General features: G+C 43.9%; 1 protein-coding gene across 1 annotated transcript in view; it reads left to right on the top strand.

Moving 5' to 3' along the window:
- Nucleotides 1-13,500, top strand: part of itm2c (integral membrane protein 2C) — a 40,032-nt gene extending 26,532 nt beyond the window's left edge. Inside the window, exons 2-6 of the mRNA XM_033031085.1 lie at nt 33-170; nt 5,490-5,678; nt 7,354-7,464; nt 10,845-10,995; nt 12,621-13,500. Coding sequence (XP_032886976.1) covers nt 33-170; nt 5,490-5,678; nt 7,354-7,464; nt 10,845-10,995; nt 12,621-12,712 — 681 coding nt within the window. The 3' untranslated portion in view covers nt 12,713-13,500. The remainder of the gene's footprint in view (nt 1-32; nt 171-5,489; nt 5,679-7,353; nt 7,465-10,844; nt 10,996-12,620) is intronic.
- The last annotated feature ends 4,874 nt before the right edge of the window (nt 13,501-18,374 follow it).

Below are 18,374 nucleotides of genomic sequence, written 5' to 3'. Positions count from 1 at the left end.
CCCAGGCCTTACATACTTTTTCTTTTTTTCAGGATGTGCAGGTAGTCCCTGCAGGAACTCGGACGCCCACCCTGAGTTGCATTTTATGTGTTACAATTGCATTGGTTATTCTGCTTTCTACAGTGGTCCTGGGGATAATCTGTACCTATAAGTACTACCATCTTGCTCAGGTACGGCATACATTTCATCCTTGTCTAAAATTTGATGATTCCTAAATAATGCAAAGATGCTGCTTGATAACTTTAAACATGGAAAAGGCTTCAGCATCAGTGAGTGAGTGAGTGAGTGAGTGAGTGAGTGAGTGAGTGAGTGGCATTGATTCGCAAGGGATGACAGGGCTGATTTTCATTTTCTATCCATCACTTTTATGCTAAAACTTTAGAGCATTGTTTTCTTCGAACACGTTCTGTGCATGTCACAATTTTAAAAATATGTTTGCTAAACATTAAGGATTTTGTGTGTATACGCGATACTTATGTAAATTTGTCCCAGATCACCGTGTGCTCAGGACACATGCAGAGACGCATATAGATTGTTATTCACTGCCTTACTACAATCATTTGGGACTTGGTGAGATCATGTCTGGAATCTTGCATGCACTAATCCTTCAGCCCAGCCAGTCCATGTTGACCATTCCACGCTAATTCTATGTTATGTTAAAGCGAATGGCATGTTGGCTTTTATAACGAGAGGAATCGAATATAGGAGCAAAGAGGTCCTTCTGCAGTTGTACAGAGCCCTAGTGAGACCACACCTGGAGTATTGTGTGCAGTTTTGGTCCCTTAATTTGAGGAAGGACATTCTTGCTATTGAGGGAGCCCAGCGTAGGTTTACAAGGTTAATTCCCGGGATGGCTGGACTGTCATATGCTGAGAGAATGGAGCGGCTGGGCTTGTACACTGGAGTTTAGAAGGATGAGTGGGATTCTCATTGAAACATATAAGATTGTTAAGAGCTTGGACACACTGGAGGCAGGAAACATGTTCCCGATGTTGGGGGAGTCCAGAACAAGGGGCCACAGTTTAAGAAGAAGGAGTAAGCCATTTAGAACGGAGACGAGGAAACACTTTTTCTCACAGAGTGGTGAGTCTGTGGAATTCCCTGCCTCAGAGGGCGGTGGAGGCAGGTTCTCTGGATGCTTTCAAGAGAGAGCTAGATAGGGCTCTTAAAGATAGCGGAGTCAGGGGATATGGGGAGAAGGCAGGAACGGGGTACTGATTGGGGATGATCTGCCATTGAATAGCGGTGCTAGTTCGAAGGGCCGAATGGCCTACTCCTGCACCTATTGTCTATTGTCTATTGTTATCCCACTTTTTCGGCCACTCTCTACACACGAGGGACAATTTACAGCGGCCCATTGACCTGAAACCACGCACATCTTTGGGATGTGGGAGGAAAGCGGAGTACCCAGAGGAAATCCATGGGGTGACTGGGAGAACGTACAAACTCCACACTGACGGCACCTGAGGTCAGGATCGAACTCGGGTCTCTGGCGCTGTGGGACAGTGGTTCTACCAGCTGCACCAACTGTGCCACCCTAGAAGAAGAGGTGGTTGCTTTTGATAGAATGCGGCAGGAATTCACCAGACTGGTTCACCAGGTGGCAAGTTGGTTATCTGAGCAAAAACACAGAGGACACAAAATGCTAGAGTAACTCAGCAGATCAGACAGCATCTCTGGAGAAAAAGGATGGATGATGTTTTTGGTTGGGACACTCCTTCCGACATGAGACAGAGTATGTCAGCCTATCTTCTCTGGAAATTATAAGAATGAATGCAGGCCTCATTTGAAACAACCAAAACTCCTGCACGGTTGAGACCTGTAGGATTATACCTGTAGGACAACTCGTGTTGGTCTCTGAAATTAGACAATGTTACATCCACTCTATTTCACCCCTGGTTGGCCCAACCTACTTTCACAGCCGGCCTGCATTTGCTTTATTGCTGTAGACCAGCCTCTGCTGAACAAGGTGAGGACGGGTTGAATGTTCTGGACTGGAATGAGGAAAACGACTTCTTGTCACTGAGAGTGGTCGATCTTTGGCATTCTCTACCTTGGCCTCAGCCGTGGAGTTCATTCAAAACAGATCGATAGATTATATAGATTAGGTGAGAAATAAATCAAGCGATGTGGGATACAGGGGCAGGGCAGGAATATGGTGTCTGAGGTAGAAGATCGGCTGTGATTATGATGACTGGGGGGGATAGGCTTATGGGTGAATGGCCTGCTATTTATTAGTATATAAGTAAGTAAGTAAGTTTATTGGCCAAGTATTCACATACAAGGAATTTGCCTTGATGCTCCGCCCACAAGTAACAACATGACATACAGTGACAGTTACGAATGACTCAGAAAACACTAAACATTAATAATAATAAAACATTAATGATAAAACACCATTGATCAAGCATGTGAACCAACAAAATACCAGATCAAAGGGAGGCTACAGATTTTTGGCTGTTGAGTAGAGCAACTACTCGTGGATAAAAACTGTTTTTATGTCTTTGACAGCTTTGACAGCCTGGAGTTGCCTTCCAGAGGGGAGTGATTCAAAGAGTTTGTGGCCAGGGTGGGAGGGGTCAGACATGATCTTGCCCGCTCGCTTCCTGGCCCTTGGAGTGTACAGTACTAATGGATCTTTGGGCTGTACGTACATGGTTCATGAATGGCATTGGTTTTAATCAAAGAAGCAGATGTTACTTAAGGATTAAGCAGCCTATTCTTTAGGCAGTGATCTTGTATAATTTGGGCTCCTTTTTATTTTCTCTATGGGTTCGACCATCTGGACACATCACAGCATTACTCACCAACATACTCTTGTATCGTAATTGGTATCCATTCCTTGTTGATGCCCTCAATGGCACTTTAGGTATTCCTACCACTAGTACTACTCACCCACTCAACTTCCCCACAATCTCCTCCCCTGAACTACTGCTGTGCTGTGTACCCACAATCGGCAATCACTTCCTTGTATCCCTTCCCAAGTTGCTTTATTTCCTCTCCAATTTCCAATTCCTCCTCCTCCTATATCCTCTCCCCAGAAATCAAATCCTCCCCTCTCCCCCATTATCTTTTCCTCCTGATTATTGTACCCCACTAATTCCATCCATCCAGTCTTCCACCCAGCACTCTCAACCCTCTACCATGTTGGGAGAGGGTTGCGAGTGCATTGTGCATTGAATAATAATGCACAATAGTACTTGTGCATTGAACAATAAACTTGACTGGAGAGCAGAGAGGAACTAGTACTTGTGCAGGTGTGAGCATTTCAGGGAGGTTTCACAGTGCACGTTGTGTGAGATGGAATATGTGTAATCCAACACCAATCTTGCTCTATGTCATATTTCCAACCCATTAAACCATTGCTGGATTAATTTCTAATCACTTCCTCCACCGAGTGCATTGATTTGATGACCTGAGTTTCTAGTAGCAACAGCTATTGCCTCTGTGAAAGTTATTGAAACGTGATCTGATAGAATTGATACTGGCCAAAACCAGCTTAGCCGGCGATGTTCAAAGGATTTACTGGAAGTCCTCAGATCTGTTAACAACAATCTTTCTTTTGTTTAATTTTCATGATAGGAGGTGGAAGCCACTATTGGTTCAATTTGCACTTTGTTGTACCTTTGCAGAAGCCCCATTCGCCCCCACAACAACCAAAGCAATACCAGTTTCCTCTTCAGATGAGAGTCATCCTCATCTCGTCCAATCCAAGTCTGGCCATGATGCCATCAGCTGATGCTGTGGGACATGTCTATAGAAAATGGAGCAAGTTACAACTGTTAATGAACAGGCTGTCTCATCATCTAAAAAGTCTCCAGTCATATTTCACCTTCGAAATCCCAAACGCTATTCAATAAGGAAGAACATTAGGAAATTGCAGAGAATTGTGGACGCAGCCCAGACCATTACACAAACCAACCTCCCTTCCATTGACTCCATTTATACCTCACGCTGCCTCGGCAAGGCCAGCAGCATCATCAAGGACGAGTCGCACCCTGCCACTCCCTCTTCTCCCCTCCCATTTGGCAAAAGGTATAGAAGTGTGAAAACACACACCACCAGATTCAGGGATAGCTTCTTCCCAGCTGTTATCAGGCAACTGAACCATCCTACCAACAACTAGAGAACAGTCCTGAACTATTATCGACCTAATTGGAGGCCGTCGGACTATCTCTATCTTTGATTGGACTTTACTGGCTTTATCTTGCACAAAACGTTATTCACATTATGACCTTTATTATGTATCTGTACGTTGTGGACGGCTCGATTGTGATCATGTATTGTCTTTCCACTGACTGGGTAGCCTACAACAAAAGCTTTTCACTGTACCTCGGTACACATGACAAACCAAACATCAGAAATGTAGCCCATGTGATAGTGTAAGAAAAAAATGCAGCAAATTTCCGCATGGTAAGATCTCATAATATACCAAACACTATAAGACCACATGACCTTTTAGTGCTAAGGATTTAGGCATAGGCCTGGCCAGTAGTTCTCTCATTAGATCGTCCACCCCACCTGAGTAATCAGATCTCTGTGTCTCTATCACAGAGGCAGGGTGAATAGAATGGAGTCCTGGCAAGAAGTAGAATGAGAGGTCAACAGTTTGGGGACCAGCGGGCCTCAAGAGTTCTGCTTCCTATATTTTTCTAATACATCAGAGCAATTACGGGACATTGGTGGGATCTGCTGGATGTCTATAGTTTAATTGTTCTTTTCCATTGCATTAGTTTCTGGTGCCGTCTACTATTCAACCAGAAACACTTTCTGCAGAGATATCAGTCTTCCTTTTAAGACATTGAGCTATTTTGAGATTTATGAAAAGGGGACAGGGAAATTGACAATGAAAGTAACGATACGGGAAATTAGATGGAGGTTGACATTAAAAATTAGGACGAGACCCAGATCTGCTAGGAATGGCACCCTTTATCTATCTGACAATATATTTTGGAAAATCTGTGAAATGGCTGGATTGGTGGTATATGGAAAGTTAGTGGAGATTAGTGGCTGATGCTATGAGTCGTGCATTTGTAGTTACCCCCCGCTAGCTTGGTAGTGTTGCGGTCTGCTGCATTCCGTTAGTCTTAAAGTGAACTCTTAAGTGAGAAGTTGTATTACTTGTTCCCAATAAACTCTATATAACCTGACACGGTGTGAGGCCACTGTTATTATAAGGACTACAAATCGACAGTTAGGAAAAAGCTTTTTGAGAAATTAATTCCCATTTGGCAGAACTATAATAAGTTGGTGCTTTAAAATCTGCCTTTGAAAATCGTTCCTTAAATGGAGTGAATCTCAAGGGCAGAGTACAAAGTGTTGACTATCAGAATAGAATACATTTAGCACTGCCTTCTGAGAATGAATTTCTGGACATAATGCATTATATTCCCTTCCATTTGGAAAGGATTCAGCAGAGGATGTTTGTATTATTCATGCGTGTTAACTACACTGAAGATTTCCGACACTTGTTTCTGTGCTTTGTATAGACCCGGAGAGATTTGTTTACCTGTACGATCCTGTATGACGAATACGACATCTCTGAACACAACAGATGGAGGCTGCAACTGGAGGAGGATGTGGAAATTCGTCTGGATGATGACGTTGAACTGATCAATGTCCCTGTGCCTGAGTTTGAAGGTGGAGATGCTGCCAACATCATCCATGACTTCAACCAAGTGAGTATTGAATTAGGGGGGGGGAGATTGCAACCTTCACGTGGTCTGCCCTGTTTCGACGAATGCAATCAACCTGGCGTGGACAATCAAGTAAGATCAAATAGTACAAGTTGTTCCACAACTTTAGGCTGTGCACGCCATACGCAAGAAGAAGAAGTATTGAGCTAGAAACGTGGGCTTGGAACAAATCTAAAAGCAATTTGATTGGTATGAAGGGAAAAAACCAAAAGAACCATTGGTCGCTACCTTCCTTGAACTTGAAACACAGCCTCGGACTTCTTGCATCTACTTGCTGATGCAAGTAATCAGTGCTTCATTGGAAAGGCACAGCTTCACTCAGTCATTTTAGATCCTTTTGGTTCTTTCTAATGTCCTATATTTAGCCAAATGGGAGAGATTTTAAGCCAAGGGCAGTTGTGTTTCCAAACAAATAAGAGAACATATCAAGGAGTGGGAATGTTCTGCAATATGTGCTGGTTTCACAGGTACAGGGATAGTTATGCATCAAATGGGTTTGAGACTACCCATGGAGCATGTCATTGGGAGCCTCAAGTCTCAGGAGGACGGTGGAAAATTGCCGGAAGTTAGGAGGGAGATTTGGCTAAGCTTTTCACTTCTGTCTGAATTTGTTAAATCCAATCAAAAATGCATTTGGAAGCAGAAGAGAAAATAACTTTCAGTACAGGGTACATGGGCAGGACAAATTGTGGATAAATGTGAGGTTATCCACTTTGGTGGCAAAAACAGGAAAGTAGACTATTATCTAAATGGTGGCCGATTAGGAAAAGGGGAGATGCAACGAGACCTGGGTATCATGGTACACCAGTCATTGAAAGTAGGCATGCAGGTGCAGCAGGCAGTGAAGAAAGCGAATGGTATGTTAGCATTCATAGCAAAAGGATTTGAGTATAGGAGAAAGGAGGTTCTACTGCAGTTGTACAGGGTCTTGGTGAGACCACACCTGGAGTATTGCGTACAGTTTTGGTCTCCAAATCTGAGGAAGGTCATTATTGCCATAGAGGGAGTGCAGAGAAGGTTCACCAGACTGATTCCTGGGATGTCAGGACTTTCATACGAAGAAAGACTGGATAGACTCGGCTTGTACTCGCTAGAATTTAGGAGATTGAGGGGGGATCTTATAGAAACTTACAAAATTCTTAAGGGGTTGGACAGGCTAGATGCAGGAAGATTGTTCCCGATGTTGGGGAAGTCTAGGACAAGGGGTCACAGCTTAAAGATAGAGGGGAAATCCTTTAAGACCGAGATGAGAAAAACATTTTTCACACAGAGAGTGGTGAATCTGTGGAACTCTCTGCCACAGAAGGTAGTTGAGGCCAGTTCATTGGCTATATTTAAGAGGGAGTTAGATGTGGCCCTTGTGGCTAAAGGGATCAGGGGGTATGGAGAGAAGGCAGGTACGGGATACTGAGTTGGACGATCAGCCATGATCATATTGAATGGCGGTGCAGGCTCGAAGGGCCGAATGGCCTACTCTTGCACCTATTTTCTATGTATCTATGTATCTATGACAGGTTTCGAGGGAAATGGGCCAAACGCAGGCAGGTGGGACTAGTGTGGATGGGACATGTCAGTCGGTATACAAGTTGGGTCGAAGGCCTGTTTCCACACTGCATAACTCTGATGCTGTAAAACAATAATTGCCTTTTAATTGCAGAGTTTGACAGCTTACCATGACCTCGCTTTGGACAGATGTTACATCATTGAGCTCAACAGAACCATTATTTTGCCACCTCACAATCTCTGGGAGCTGCTAGCTAAAATGGAGGCAAGTTTATTTCTTTGCACTCTATGAGATCTATAAGGTACTTTGTTTGAACTCTGCAGCACAATGAGTCTGGGCTAATCACTAAGCACACAGTTTTATACCAATACTATCCCCATCTTTGCTATTTTCTCTGCATCCCCACCTCCTGCCACTCCCCTGCACAGCAGTGGTAAATTACAATGGCCAAGTAACCTAACAACCTAATGGAGCAGTGAGGAAGAGACAGCACTGTGGCGCAATGGTAGAGTTGCAGTCTCTACCACACCAGAGACACGGGTTCGATCCCGACTACAGGTACTGTCGACACAGAGGTTGCACATTCTCCCTGTGACCATGCGGGTTTTTCACCAGTTTCCTCCCACATTTTAACACATGCAGGTTTGTAGGTTTGTATAGACGTGCTGGCTTGTATAAATTGTCCCTAGTGTGTAGGATAGAACCGGTGGTCTTCGGTGGGCTGAAGGGCCTGTTTCCATGTTGTATCTCCAAAACTAAAATTAAAAAAACTGCTAGCCTTTATAAATTGTGCTTATATATTTAATTAAAATGTCCTTGCTTTGTTCCTTTGTTTTAATGACATCAACTGGCATGTTTATTTTAAATATTATTTAAATTCCACTTCATATTTTAACTGTTGACTGCCTCCATATGATTCCTCACTGGCTGTTAGTTAGTGAAGCACATGATGTTCTACATGGTGACGAATGTCATAGCAGCATTTGGCCCACATGACACCACGGGATAGTAGGAAACCTGAATGCATATTGAATTGCATCTTCCGATCTGTTCTTTTTCTCCAGAGATGATGCTGACCTGCTGAGTTACTCTAGCATTTTGTGTCTATGTTCGGTATAAACTACCATTTGCAGTTCCTTCCTACCCATATTGAATTGCTTAGTTTAGTGATCCAGCAAGGAAACGGGCCCTTCGGCCCATCAAGTTCATAGTGACCAGCGATTACCCATTCACACTAATGCTACTTTATCCCACGTTCTCACCCTCTCCCCGCACATTAGGGCCAATTTTACAAAGGCCAGTTAACCCACAAACCCACAGTCGGTAGATTGTGGGAGGGTACTGAGGCACCCGGAGAAAACCCATGGCGTTCACAGGGAGAAGGTGTAAACTGCACACAGACGGTGTGATACATCTACCAGCTGCACCACCTACACAGTGGGTGGCAAACTCCGTGGGCTGATGTCACAACGATGGCAAAATATGATGTTGAACAAATCTCAATCCCAAGACATTACTGCTGGGGATCCTCAGGGTTAGTGTGCTAGTCCCCAGCATCTTTAATTGTTTCATCAAAAAACGTCACTACAGCATGAGGTCAGAGACGGAAATGTGGAATTTTCCAATTTCAGGTAATCCACAGCCCCAGTGTTAATCTCTCCCACCCCCTGCCCCCTCCCAGATTCCTTCTTCCTTTCCCATCTCTTCTCACTCCCTGTCTCCCAATCTAGTTATCACTCCGCAGATGGTTCCATTTCCCAGCCTCTGTCCCATCACACCCTCGGACTGCTATGTACTGGCCATTTTTCCTTGGTCTCGATGCAGGGACTTGGCCTGGGAATTGTCGACAGACAAGCTATTTAGGCTTGAACTGACAGAGCGATAAGCATTCAAGTTAGACAGTTATCAGCCACAGCATCTCCAGGGAGACTCTAACCACTTATTCTGAGAATAAAAACATTACCATTGTTAAATCGCCCTTCAAAACCATCACGAGAGTCACCACTGAACAAAACATAACTCAGTCAGCCAAATAAGCACTGCTGTTACACAGTGTCAGCGGCTGAATATTGTTAAAGAAACATTTAAAACACAACGCAAAGACCAGCTAAGACCATCAAGACTATTTAAGAGCACCAAATACAGCGATCACTAGGAGATTGCCAAACGAACAAAGATTCATCCACTCATTATATACAGAATTTTCCTTTGAAGTTTTGTTTATCGGTGGCACTTTAGTGGTTTTCCTTCTTCCAAATGGTCTTGTAACAAATATACATCATACACCTGTGAAAGACACAGCAGAGTAACACAGCCCAGTTCCACACCATTACAGATTAGCAAATGTCCTGTTACCCTTTCAACCTTATTTTATTATTTTACAATTGCCATTTGTCCTTTGGCAACAGAGACCAGAATCTGACTAAAGTAAACGGCAGTGGTTTTCAGTTACACATGCTCAGTTTCAACCTTCATTACAACACAGAATTATTATAACACATGAAGAGAACTTTAAGCATGTTTAAGCACTCTACCTATTGCTATCCCTTGCAGGTACACAAAAATGCTGGAGAAACTCAGCAGGTGCAGCAGTATCTATGGAGCGAAGGAAATAGGCGATGTTTCGGGCCGAATCCCTTTTTCATAGTTGCTGCTGCACCCGCTGAGTTTCTCCAGCATTTTTGTGTACCTTCGATTTTCCAGCATCTGCAGTTCCTTCTTAAACACTATCCCTTGCAGTCTGTCTTCTTGATGCTTTGCAATTTATCTTTGACAATATTCTGAGCTGGGTTACCCACTAGCTTGTTCACCAAAGCCTTCTCATTATCAAACAACTAAAACCAACACTTTAAATATTCACTCTCTGCTCTGCTGATACACTGTGCATGGAGTGTCAGTATCTGTGAAATACTGAAATACCACCTTTCACCATCTTTGTTCACAATCCTTCAAAGACTTCTCCAGTACTACCTCCAAATCCTGCACACTCCTCCCACTCAGTGGATACCCTCGCAAGATACTAACCATGTTTTAATTGGGAATGATCTGAAACTCGCTACCTACAAGCACCCTCATAACATCTTCATCATGGGGACTGCATTCTACATAGTTCAGCACCATCTTCTCAAAGGCAAGCAGGGAAGGACAGAACAGTGGCACAACTGTAGTGTTGAGGCCTTACAGCGCCAAAGTCCCAGGTTCGATCCTGGCCACGGGTGCCATCTGTGCCGGATTTGTACCTTCTCCCTGTGACTGCGCGGGTTTTCTACAGGTGCCCTGGTTTCCTCCCATATTCCAAAGACGTACAGGTTTGCAGGTTAATTGGCTTTGGTAAAATTGAAAATAGACCCTGGTGTTTAGTATATGGGGATCGCTGGTCAGTATGGACTCAGTGGACTGAAATGTCTGTTTCAATGCTGTTCTAGAGGCTAACAACTACTGCCATTGCTGTTGTTATACATTTTCATTTTGTCATTCATAGGATGATAGACCATTAATTTATCACTCCGCTCTCTTTACAAGACTCAAAATGAGTGCTAACTCCAGAACTCCAGACTCCAGAACAAATTGTCCCAATGTACAGGCACGTGTTCTTATCGCTGGCTTAGAGTTAACAGTTCACATTCAGTTTTTGATCTTCACAGCTGGGAACCTATCTGCCTCAGACGTACATAATTCGGGAGGAGATGGAAGTTACAGAACAAATCGTCAATGTACACCAGCTGGGATCCTTCATCCGCCACCTGTGCAGCGGAAAGAAGACTTACAAACTGAAACGCAAGAGTGTGCAGAGAAGTGAGTCCTACAGCTCCTTACATTGTTGGCACCCAGAGTACTTGATCATTTCAGCCCAATTACATTCACATGAGTCAGAGTAACCATTGATGTGACCTTTACCCACAGATTATAAATTTGTTAGAAGGAGCCAATGCTAATACAATCGTATTCATTTTCTCTTCAATTTATCTCCAATATTCTAGTGCTGCTGATACTGGAAATACCCATTAAAACCTGGCAAATAGTCCATTGATTCAACCTGCAGTCATGGTACTAGTCATTGCAGTCAGTCTTCAATGTATTGAACCAGCCTTACTGAATGCCTTAGCATGCAGAGAAATGAACCAGACTGGAGGTTAGCTGAGCACAATGGGTTTGTGGAGAACATACATTGAATGATGCTCGTACAGCACAGGAGGTCCTTCAGCCCATCAGCCCATCAATGCCCCAATTCATTAATCCAAGCATTACATTCGATCCAAGTGCTGACACGAAGAAATCTGCCTGATTTCCTGTTGATTAGACCCGACTTTAATTGCAGGATGAAGTTCAAAACAATTATATTGATACTGCAGAAAATAATTGCTGAAAATCAACATGTATTTCTTACTAGAAATAATTTGACATCAGTAGATTAATTTTGTTTTGGATGGGAAGAAGCAGCTGCATCCACATGCTTTGAGAAACATTTATACACGCTACTATGGGTCCACCACTGATTTTCTGGCACTCCCTTTAATCTGGGAATAAACTTACAAAAGCACACTTGTCATCCCCCTGAAAATGTGACACCCAGGCCAGGTGAAGTGTCCGGCCTCTACATCACCAGAACCTCCGTGCTGATCGGCCGGTGGAATTTGCCCCTTTAGCCGGGGCTCTGGAACTCCGCATGTTCCTAGCCAGCAGATTAGTTCCCATAGCCAACTTCCGAGACCGAGCGTGCGGGCCGGTGTCTTGGCTCCTCGACGGACTGGTCGCTTCCTTTCGGAGACCGGCATCTCCGTTTGTCTGGCAAATCGGCACAATTGTGCCTGCCTCCAACACTATTCCTGGCAATGAGTTCCAGGCCCGCCACTTCCCTCTCCGTAAAAAACAACAAACTTGTCCAGCACATTTACATTCAACTTTCCCCCTTTCACCGTAATGTGCTGTGGCCTCTAGTGTTGGCTATTTTATATAGAGTACTTCGATTGAGTCTCCCCTCAACTTCTCACTGCAGAGAAATCAATCCAAGTCTATCCAACTTCTCCCCGTAGCTGAAACCATCTACTCTGGGCAGCATTCTGGTAAATCGTTACTGCACCCGCTCCAAACCTCCACAGCTTCCTGTAGTGGGGGAGACCAGAACCACATGCAATACTCCAAATGCTGCCTTACCAAAATCTTATAGGGCGTCATCATTTGAAATGGGGAGTACATTATATCAGCATTCCCTGACCTAATCAATCCCCTTAATCTAATCATCCTTCTCACAGCCATTAAATTTGTTATTGATTATCGTGTAGATTGAGGTGAGAGAATAACCAGTAAATGTAGAAAAAAATAAAACTGTGAAAGTAAACTGTTGAGAAACTGTTGAACCCTTCCTCTGTCAACACGTCTCCATATCTAGAATGCAACAATAATTTAATTTTCTTTTCCAGTCATTGACAAACGTGACGTCAAGAATTGCCATCGTATACGACATCTTGCCAACATATTTGTCGTTGAGGCATCCATCTGTGAAAAGGAGTGAAGTTGTGAAGCCAACAGCTCACACTGGCTATGTTTTTCAGACACAGCTGCTTGAAGTTACTTGTCCACTTGCAATAAATGCTGTATTTGTTTGCTGCCTCTTGTTGATGTGTTTGTGATGATTCAGTAACGCTGCTAATTGAGTAGTCACAGGAGCATTTTAACGTTGCATTAGTTGCTTTTGCAGTTAACAGACTTTTTGCTGAAGAATAAATCATAAAAAAGGACCGTCTTTCCTCCCTCTCTAATACTGCATGGCTACCAGTATCGGACGTGTGGTGGGAGTATGCAATTCACTGTATCATTAAAATGTTTCAGTTTAAAATAAAGGAAATGAGTGGAAATTTGTTCTTCACTAAATATGCCCCTGTGTTGTGCTCCTACATTTCCGCTTCTGAAATTTGGTTCAGATTTCAGAAGCAGAGAAATATATGAGCACTATTTTGTTCTATTTGAATCAATATCAATACTCAATTCTATCCATAAGTTCTAGGAGCAGAATTAGGCCATTCGGCCCATCAAGTCTACTCCCCCATTCAATCGTGGCTGATCTCTCTTTTCCTTAAGTCGAACAAAACAAGGATTATGCACGGACTACTATATTGTTTCTAACACAATTAAAATGATGATTAACTTCTACCCCCCTCTCCATGTAACAAAACATTGATATGAAAGGAGGGAAATGGACATCGCAGCCAAAAATAAGTGTTGTGTGCATTTAGATTGTACATGCAACATGAGAGCAAATGGCAAAACTGAGAGAATAAAATGTCTTGAATCAAACAAAAATCAGCTGGTTTCCTGACTACATTTTCTTGCAGTTGGAGTGGACTTTTTTCTCTCATCAGTCACATTGTGGAAACAACTTTGCATTGTCACATGTTTTCAGAGGTTGGTTCTGTTCAGCTCTACTGGTGGAGTCTATTTTGAACGCTCTGGGAAACCACAAAGAGCACAGCACGTCTGCTCAATTCAGCAGAACAGGACTGACATTTACTGCTCCTTCCATAAGGTCCATCACATGCTCACTCCAGCACCAGCTGGAGGCAAGCTGTGACCTACAAGTAAAAGGCTCCCAATGTTACTGTGTGTACAAAATAGCTTTGAACCATAACTCAAATGTCATTCATAGTTACTTAATGAACTGAACGCTGGGCTTCAGGGAGGATACAACTGCAAATAAACCATTTCCACGTGGGAACAAGGAACTGCTGCTGCTGGTTTACCAAGGAAAGACACAGAGTGCTGGAGTAACACAGTGGGTCAGACATCATCCCTGGAGAACATGGATAGGTGATGTTTTTCGGGTCAGGACCTGAAAGGGTTGTGGGATGCACCATCACCCCTCTACAATGGGATACTGTGTCATTAAGAATCTGTTTCCATGGAGTTGGGGAAAAATGCAAGGGGCACTTGATTGATGTGGAAGAGACACATTTGCCACATGCAAATAATCTCAATGCTTGCCAAAGAGAAGATTGCAACAAAAAGAGATGAATGAGGTGATATTCGATTGCTTTTTACCTGTCTATACGGTCCCCTTCTTGAGTACAAAGACCAAGCATGTGCAGACATGCTTACTGGCCTTGGTATGATGCAGGTGTAGGTGTTCAATGCTAGTGCCTGGTGATCTCATGGGCCTCCCAACATCACCTTGAAGCATGTTGATGCTGTTTTAAAATAAATTGTGGCATTTTTTGGCTGTGTGGTTGTAAATGTAGGGGTGGCAACAGGATGGCTACTGGAGCCTCAGCTTTTTATACCCTACAGAAATATCTTGGGTAAAGGGACTAAATATATGATTGCTAAATATGCAAATGACAAGGAGCCTGGAAGGAAATCAAATTGTGAAAATGACAAAATGTGGCAACAAAGAGGCAGAGATAGGTTAAATGAGTAGTCAAAGATCTGGCAAATGGAGTGTAATGCAGGTAAAGGTGAAATTATCCACAAGGAACATATTATCTAAATGGGGAAAGATCCCTCTTCAGGATCTAAAGAAATGTCCCAACATGAAACATCATCTATACATGTTCCCCAGAGATGTTGCCTGACCTGCTGAGTTGCTTCAGCGCTTTGTGTGGGATTTTATATTATCAATCAATCGTTTGATTTGAGAAGTCACGCACGATGAAATGAAACTTGTGATGCAATATTATGACTATCGACCAGTGGCACTAACTGGTGATGAAATGCTTTGAGAGGTTGATCATGGCGCAAATCAACTCCTACCTCAACAAAAACCTGGATCCACTGCAGTTCGCTTACCGCCACAACAGATCAACGGTGGATGCGATCTCGCTGGCTCTCCACTACGTTCTGGACCACTTGGACAACAAAAACTCATATGTCAGGCTGTTATTCATCAATTATAGCTCGGCATTTAACACAATCATCCCCTCCAAACTGGTTACCAAACTCTCAGATCTGGGTCTCTGCACATCCCTCTGCAATTGGATCCTCGACTTCCTCAAACAGACCACAGACAGTACGTATTGGTGGAAATGTGTCAGCCTCGATAACAATCAGCACGGGAGCACCTCAAGGCTGCGTGCTCAGCCCCCTGCTGTACTCACTCTATACTCATGACAACGTAGCCAGTCATAGTGCGAACTCCATCATCAAGTTCGCTGATGACACCACTGTGTGGAACGTATCACTGATGGGGATGAGTCAGAGTATAGAAGAGAGATCGATCAACTGTCCATATGGTGCCAGCACAATAACCTGGCCCTCAACTCCAGGAAAACCAAGGAACTGATTGTGGACTTTGGAAGGAGTAGGATGGGGACCCACAGTCCCGTTTATGTCAATGGGTCGATGGTGGAAAGGGTCAAGAGCTTCAAATTCCTGGGCGTGCACAGCTCTGAAGATCTCTCCTGGTCCGAGAACACTGAGGCTATTATAAAGAAAGCTCATCAGCGCCTCTACTTCCTGAGAAGATTACGGAGAGTCGGTTTGTCAAGGAGGACTCCCTCTAACTTCTACAGGTGCACAGTAGAGAGCATGCTGACCGGTTGCATCGTGGCTTGATTCGGCAACTTGAGCGCCCAGGAGCGGAAAAGACTACAAAAAGTAGTAAACACTGCCCAGTCCATCATCGGCTCTGACCTCCCTACCATCGAGGGGATCTATCGCAGTCGCTGCCTCAAAAAGGCTGGCAGCATCATCAAGGACCCACACCATCCTGGCCACACACTCATGTCTCTGCTACCTTCAGGGAGAAGGTACAGGAGCCTGAAGACTGCAACTACCAGGTTCAGGAATAGCTACTTCCCCACAGCCATCAGACTATTGAACTCAACTCAAACAAAACTCTGAACATTAATAGCCCATTATCTGTTTATTTGCACTTTATCTGTTTATTAATCCATGTGTGTATTTACGTATATAATGGTATATGGACACACTGATCTGTTCTGTAGTCAATGCCTACTATGTTATGTTGTGCTGAAGCAAAGCAAGAATTTCACTGTCCTATCAGGGACACATGACAATAAACTCTCTTGAATCTCGGTTCCTCGAATCTCTCTGTTCAGTCACTGGGCACGCATACCTCTCCTACATACACTGGGCACGCATACCTCCCCCACATATACTGACATAGCTTTGCCCAAAACTCTGCAAAATTCTTCACGTTTTGCTTCCAACTTAGTTTTGAAATGTCAAATCCAACCACAGACATTACACAATGAACAGAATGAGAGGTGTGCTGGCATTTGCCTGTCATTTTATAATGGCTTGGTGATGTTCCACCCACACATCAAGCCTCACGCACACAAGGTCTACTGTGCCAGTGCAGAAAAGTTAATATCAATTTCAATGAGCATACTGCACCTGCAATTCTGTTTTATTTTCATTCACAGATTGAGTCAGCGCTGTAGTACCAAAGTACTCTTTTTTCTAAAACACTCCATGTGATATCAAGAAACAAATTAATTCACTGGATATGACAAAGGCTGTAGGCTATAACGTCTCTCGGTGGTGCAGCGGTAGAGTTTCTGCCTCACCGTGCTGTCTGTACGGAGTTTGTACGTTCTCCCAGCGATCGTGTGGGATTATCCCAGGTGCTCCGGTTTCCTCCCACATTCCACAAAAGACATACAGGTTTGTCAGTTAATTGGCTTTGGTAAGTATTGTAAATTATCCCCAGTGTGTAGGATAGTGCTGGTGTACAGGGATCGCTGGACGGCCTGGACTTGGTGGGCCCAAGGGCCTATTTCCGAGCTGTATCTCGAAAGTAAAGTAAAGGGGGACATATGCATCTCTTGCTTAAATGTTCATGTACACACCTACATTGACAATGTAGAGACTGCCCTAGCATAAGATAAGTTGATGGGTAGAAATAATCGAAGGCAGCGAAGGAGGAATCATTTCATTCAACCAGGCTTGACTGAACACCTCCGCTCAGCCTGCCTAAACCTACCTGATCTCCCAGTTGCTCAACACTTTAACACCCCCTCCCATTCGCACACTGACCTTTCTGTCCTGGGCCTCCTCCATTGTCAGAGTCAGGCCCGGCGCATATTGGATGAACAGAACCTCATATTTCGCTTGGGTAGCTTACACCCCAGCGGTATGAACATTGACTTCTCTAACTTCAAGTAGCCATTGCTTTCACTCTCTCTCTCCATCCCTTCCCCCTTCCCAGTTCTCCGACCAGTCTTACTGTCTCCGACTACATTCTATCTCTGTACCGCCCACTCCTGACAGCAGCCTGAAGAAGGGTCTCGACCCAAAACGTCACCCAATCCTTCTCTCCAGAAATGCTGCCTGGCCCGCTGAGTTACTCCAGCATTTTGTGTCTGCTCAACTAAAAGACTCTTCAATGCCACTATTATATCTGATTCCACCACCACCCCTAGCAGCATGTTCCAGGAACAACTCTCTGTGTAAAAACCTTGCCCTGCATGTCTCGTTAAAATTTTCCCCCTATGACCTTAATATTATGTCCTCAAGTCTTTGACATCTCTGCCTTGGGAAAAATGTTCCGATTGTCCACTCTATCTATGCCTCTCATAATGTTATATACTGTAGTTACATAGAAACATGGAAAATAGGTGCAGGAGTAGGCCATTTGGCCCTTCGTGCCTGCACCGCCATTCAATATGATCATGGCTGATCATCCAACTCAGTATCCTGTACCTGCCTTCTCTCCATACCCCCTGATCCCTTTAGCCACAAGGGCCACATCTAACTCCCTCTTAAATATATCCAATGAACTGGCCTCAAATACCTTCTGTGGCAGAGAATTCCACAGATTCACCTCTCTCTGTGTAAAAAATGATTTTCTCATCTCGGTCCTAAAAGACTTCCCTCTTATCCTTAAACTGTGACCCCTTGTTCTGGACTTCCCCAACATCGGGAATAATCTTCCTGCATCTACCTTGTCCAACCCCTTAAGAATTTTGTAATTTTCTATAAGATCCCCCCTCAATCTTCTAAATTCTAGCGAGTACAAGCCAAGTCTATACAATACAACCTAGTTTTATCATGTCTCCCTTCTTCTTACGTATGGCATGCACAGCCTAAAGTTGTAGCACAACTTGTTCTATTTGATCTTATTTGATTGTGCACGCCAGGTTGATTGCATTCATCAAAACAGGGCGGACCACGTGAAGGTTGCAATCTCCCACCCCATGTCTCCCTTCAACCTCCTATGC

This window comes from Amblyraja radiata, chromosome 13, assembly GCF_010909765.2.
Source record: "Amblyraja radiata isolate CabotCenter1 chromosome 13, sAmbRad1.1.pri, whole genome shotgun sequence".
Lineage (NCBI taxonomy): Eukaryota > Metazoa > Chordata > Chondrichthyes > Rajiformes > Rajidae > Amblyraja > Amblyraja radiata.
Note: the sequence above shows the minus strand (reverse complement) of the source record. Positions and strands in the feature narration are given on the sequence as shown.